The 5,280-nt window shown below is 43.2% G+C and overlaps 1 protein-coding gene across 1 annotated transcript; it reads left to right on the top strand.

Moving 5' to 3' along the window:
- Positions 1 to 2,626: 2,626 nt before the first annotated feature.
- LOC147431287 (uncharacterized) lies at positions 2,627 to 4,889 on the top strand. Its single transcript, XM_086493897.1, has 2 exons — positions 2,627 to 2,974; positions 3,461 to 4,889. The coding sequence occupies exon 2, from the start codon at positions 3,501 to 3,503 to the stop codon at positions 4,746 to 4,748; it is 1,248 nt and encodes a 415-aa protein (XP_086350023.1). The 5' UTR covers positions 2,627 to 2,974; positions 3,461 to 3,500; the 3' UTR covers positions 4,749 to 4,889.
- The last annotated feature ends 391 nt before the right edge of the window (positions 4,890 to 5,280 follow it).

Here is a 5,280-nt window from a genome sequence, read left to right as displayed (position 1 = left end):
CTTAGGCAATGACCTATACTTCGTGACTTTCATTGATGATTACTTTAGGCATGCATGGGTGTATCCGCTTAAAGCTAAGTACAAAGTGTTCATTTACTTCAAGCAATTTTTGACTATTATTGAAAATGTCTCTAAATGTACTATCCTTGGACACCCTTCGTTCTGATCGAGGGGAGGGATATGTGTTTCATGAGTTTAATGCATTTTTGGCTAGTCGTGGGATAAAACACCAATATACAATGTCGTATACACCTCAAAAAAATGGTGATGTTGAAAGGAAAAGCAGGTCATTTATAGAGATGGCATGATGTATAGTCAAGAGTCAAGCTTTGCCATGTTTGTTTTGGCTTGAGGTTATCATGTGTGTTACTTATATACTTAATACGTGTCCTACGAAAGCTTTGAAGTGTATGAATCCTTATGAAGCATGGCATGATAAGAAGCCACCTATTGATCACATGCACATTTTTGGTTGTTTAGCTTATGCTTTGGTGCGACAAACAAATAGCAAAAGATGGATGATAAGGCTATTAAATTTTATTTTTTTCTGTTACAGTACTGAAAGCAAAACTTACAGGTTATACCATTCTCACAAACAAAACATATCTTGGTTTTTTGAGATATTGTGTTTGTGAAAGATTCTGTTTAGGCTTTGTTGTCATGTACTAGAGACAATAATGTAAGCTCAGAGGACATTTATATTAGTTTGTTGCCTCCTTTTAATGGTGGAAACTTGAATGTAAATTCCAATGAGGCAAATGACACCCTATGGGGGTTTATGAAAATGCTACGAGTCAACCTATTACTGATACATATGTACATGATGTGGAAAGCATTGAGAATGAGGAGGCTAGAGGTATGCCAAAATGGCTAGTGCATACTTTGCGTCACAATAAATTGGATGCATTTATGTCTAGTCGTCCTCATTCAGGTTCTCGCCATGCATGTTATGTGTCAGATTGTTATGCTTTGGATGTTTCTAGTTTATGTGATGTGGAGGAACCTCTTTCTTTTGATGAAGCACACAATTCAAAAAATTGGATGGCTGCCATGTGATTAGAATATGATGCACTTATAGAAAATGATATCTGGACTTTATGTGAATTGCCTCCTCGTAAAAAGGGCATTGGTACAAAGTGGGTTTACAAGTTGAAATGTGAGCCCGATGGCGAGATTGATTACTACAAGGCTCAACTTGTTGCAAAAGGTTATGCACATCATAAAGGCATAGATTATGAAGAGACTTTTGCTGCCACTTGTTGTATGACTACTATTCGTTTTCTATGTGCATTTGCAACTTACTTTGGATGGGATGTACATCAATAAAACATTGTTACTGCAAATGTAAGAAATATTTGTATGGGTTGAAGTAGTCTCCTTGTGCTTAATATGAGAAAGTTGACACTCATTTGGTTAAACGAGGCTTTTATAACAGTCCAACAGAAAGCAATTTGTATGTAAAGCGCGAGGGAAGCTGAATACGGATGAGTGTGTATGGCTCAGACTCCCTATGATTGATTTGGGTGTTGGACAAGACACTGCCAACATCATCTACACTGATAGTTAGAGCGCATTGGCAGTTGCGAGGAACCCAAATTTTCATGCTCGCACAAAGCATATTGAGGTGCATTATCACTGTGTCAGAGAGAGGCTCTCATCAACTTGGCTTATATGCCGACTCAGGACAACCTGTAGATCTATTCACAAAGGCATTGCCTCATGAGAAGTTGGAAGCTTTCCCCAAAGCTTTGGGCTTACTTCCCTCTATGGATTGATCCTATCCTTAGGCATGCCACGTCCCTATACACTAGGTGTCAACTTTCGTTCACCGTATCACTCCCAAGGGGATTTTGTTACCATATATATGTGGCATGATGTGTGAACACACTTAGGACCGTCGGGGCATTTTCCCCTCACTAGGAGGTTTTTTCCCCCGTGCATTGTATATACGCCCATCGCTCTAGGGTTAACTTATCTTTCCATTGTGCACTAAGCAATACACTCTCTGTTGTGTGCCTTGGGCTTCTTCACCTTCGCCAAGAGGTGTGTGTTTCCTTGCAACCCTATTTCCAACAAGAACAAGCCCAAGAGATGGATTATGAGTCTTGAACTCAAGTCTTGTTTAGAGGCATTTCACACTAAGCAAGGGTTAACCCTCGTTGCGCACGTCATCTTTGAACTTCTCTACCCCCGCTCTTTCATAGTAACTCTGCCAAAACAGGCACCCCCCCCACAGGTATCTGTTTCATCCGCAAGAAGACAACTTTGATGCGGTTACCTCTAACCCCTGCCCTCCTGTGTGCGAAACACCTCTTAGTTGTTAGACCGTAGTAGAGAGAGAGAGACAGACAGACAGACAGAGAGATTACATTTTTTTATGGATATGTTTTTGTCAAAGGAGCTGATATGATATACAATCAATGTTGTGATCTCTTTCCAAGGTCCGAATCTATTTTGGGGGAGAGCGGGGCCCAGGAAATGTTACGTGTGAACGTGCTCGATCATCCCTTTCGTCTTGCAAAGAACAGCTTTTTCCTGCATCCTCCTCTGCGCTGGATTGTTGGGTAGCATCTTCTCCTTCTTCTTTATAGGTAGCCGAGAGCAACCCATTTCTTCAACCACAGCAGTTGGCTGACTGTGGCACAGAAGAGACTCTTAGTTATGCTCACGCATATTTCCTCAATATCCATCTGTAGTTGAGCACACTTCCTTCATTTCTAGGGTTGATGCCCTCCCTGTGTATCTGCATACCTCTTGCTTGTGCGTTTGCATATACACCGTTTCTTCTCAGCCCTTCCATCAACTCTTGCTTGGGCTTTGCTATGACGCCGCAGTGCTCCTTGTTTTCAAGTTGGGAGCTTTTCCCTACTGCCGTGCAGTGCAGATCTGCACTTAGATCTAAGGGAGACGTCTGGTTTCCATGAATTCTTCCGCAGATCTTAGTCCTCTACAACAGTGAAGGGCGATCTAACAGGTTGGTCAGGGGTAATGTCGGATTTCTGTGTCTATGAAGGCTAGTCTTGTATCACTTTTGATGTAGAAACATGTGCGTATGTTCTGAAGGTTCTAATTTGTGATGAGAAAAGCTGATTTTTGAATGATTTGCTATGTGTGTTTTGGTGTTTTGGACTTTTGTTGGTTTGAGTAGACACGTATTATCCTATTGTGTACATAAGGGTTTGGAAATCATTAAAAGGTGTTTCCTCCTCCTTAAACACTAGCAATCCTTGAAAGCCTTTTTGAGAACAATTCTTTATGGAGGCTCAATTGTCATAATTTTCTGTCCTATAGAGTTAGCTTGTGTTTACTAGAACAATTATTTATTTAGACTGAAGTAAATCCCTCAAGAATTTGAATATTTATCGATGTCTGGTTTTTCAGTCTGTTCATGTCGTTTGCTAATCCCTTAAATTGGTTAAGGGGAGTTCATGATTTTCTGTTTCTTTGGGAAAATTTTCAGGATATAATACACCGGGGTGTGAGTGATATCGATCTGTCTAATGGGTACGGCTGTTCTCTTTCCGCATGACTGCCTACCCATATCCAAAAGCAGGTCAAGGAACAACTTTACAGATGGTTTTAGTGGATCTCCAGTAGCAATTGACAGCCCTTTTCAGCTCTTTGATTCTTTCGATCAAGCAAGACATAGCTTTGCCTCTTATCATGGAGCTAGACCGTGTTATCCGCATAGAGCAAGAAGTAGCTTTACTTTGTACCCTTTGCAGAGGGAGGTGGATCAAAGAAAACCCAAGCCCAAAAGGCAGTGGGATCCACAAGAAGATGCCGCCCACTCTGCAATGCCTATGTCAGATGCTCCGTCTTTTACTATCTTGCAACGTCCAAATGGTAATGAAGAAGCCATTGAGTCGGCTACCTGGTTTCTCACCGTATCTGATGTAACCAAATCGCCCACTCTGGTGTCTGAGTCAAGGTTGGGTACCAAGGCCAATGGAACCAAACCTTGCAAAATGGTCCAAAATGCTCCCCTGGACCGGAAGAAGAAGAATGGGATCAATGGGAAGAAGGGGTTTTTTGATTCACAGATGGACAAGTCCAACTTTCAGGGCTGCCACATGGGAGTGCCCAGACTCCATGACTCTGTCTCAAGCATGTCGGTAGATCAAGCGGTTGTGAAAGACCCAAAAGGTGAACAAATCAAACTTCACAACGCTATGATCGGGAGTATGGTCAGGCCTAGGAGGAGCTGTGACGACATTTTGATGCTATCGAAAGGGCTGAATCAAGTGCCAGTGCTTGGAATCCACGCTGAGCAGAGCCTCCGAACTATGCATGCAGCTGAGAGTGTCAGCCCCAAGGCGGTGCTCCTAAATCAAGCCTCCAGAATACATGCAGTGGAGAGTGGCCTGTCAAGGCTAAGGCGGGCATCAACGGACCCTCAAATTGTCAAACATCTGGGGAAGTACAGGAGCCAGGTGTTACAGATTCCAAGCAATCAAGGGAATGTGATCACCAGAACTGCTTCTCTGTCGCTCCCTGAAAGGTGGGCTGGGCCTGCATATTGTGCTTCACCAGCACCTAGCTCCCTGCCTCTTCCAAAGTTCTCACTCCTCGGCCAGAAGATGCATGGCTCTCCTTCGGTTGGAGAGCGACAAAAGAGTAACATAACAAAGCCCGTAGGGTCAGGATCCACATTTTCTGCCTCGGAATCTCACCATGCGGAAGGGGAGTTGGATGTGGCCTTTGCAACAATGAACTTGCGAAGGATGTTGAAATTGGACCCATCTTGAGTTACGGATAGAGTTAATGCTCTCATGTGGAGCAATAGAAGAAGTTGCAGCTTAGTTAAGTAGGTTTTCTAAATGTATGCGCGCGCGTAGGAGGTGAGTATAGTCAGGGGGAATATGTAAAACTTAGTCAACATATTAACTTACTACAGGGTCAAGTATTTGCAAACATGTAAATATACACACAGGTATCTGGCAGGTGACCTCACTGCTTACTGCATGAAGCGGATAAGTCTATGTAGAGTGTTTAGGCTTGCCTTCGGCTTGGAGTGGCAGAGGGGTGCAAATCATCATCGACTTGTATGATGGCAGGAGCTCTGCTGTCGCATGGATTTTTTGACATGCATGACAGCAACGAGATGCTTCTGGGGAGTTTGGTTTTTCCACATGTATGAGGTGGAATCAGGTGAATGATTCCAGAAGGATGGAGGGGATGGATGGTTGATGCCAATGATGAAGGAAAAATTGTGCCAGGCATGTGTGTCATGGAGGGAGCGGAAGGGACAGTTGCGGAATAAGAGCTGCTCTTTGGGTG

This window comes from Adiantum capillus-veneris, chromosome 21 (genome assembly GCF_014529385.1).
Source record: "Adiantum capillus-veneris isolate H3 chromosome 21, ASM1452938v2, whole genome shotgun sequence".
Classification (NCBI taxonomy): Eukaryota; Viridiplantae; Streptophyta; class Polypodiopsida; order Polypodiales; family Pteridaceae; genus Adiantum; species Adiantum capillus-veneris.
This window is presented reverse-complemented; position numbering and strand designations above follow the sequence as displayed.

Bases quoted from the DNA above. Each gene is read 5' to 3' on its own strand.
- LOC147431287 (XM_086493897.1), top strand. From the start codon at position 3,501: ATGGGTACGGCTGTTCTCTTTCCGCATGACTGCCTACCCATATCCAAA.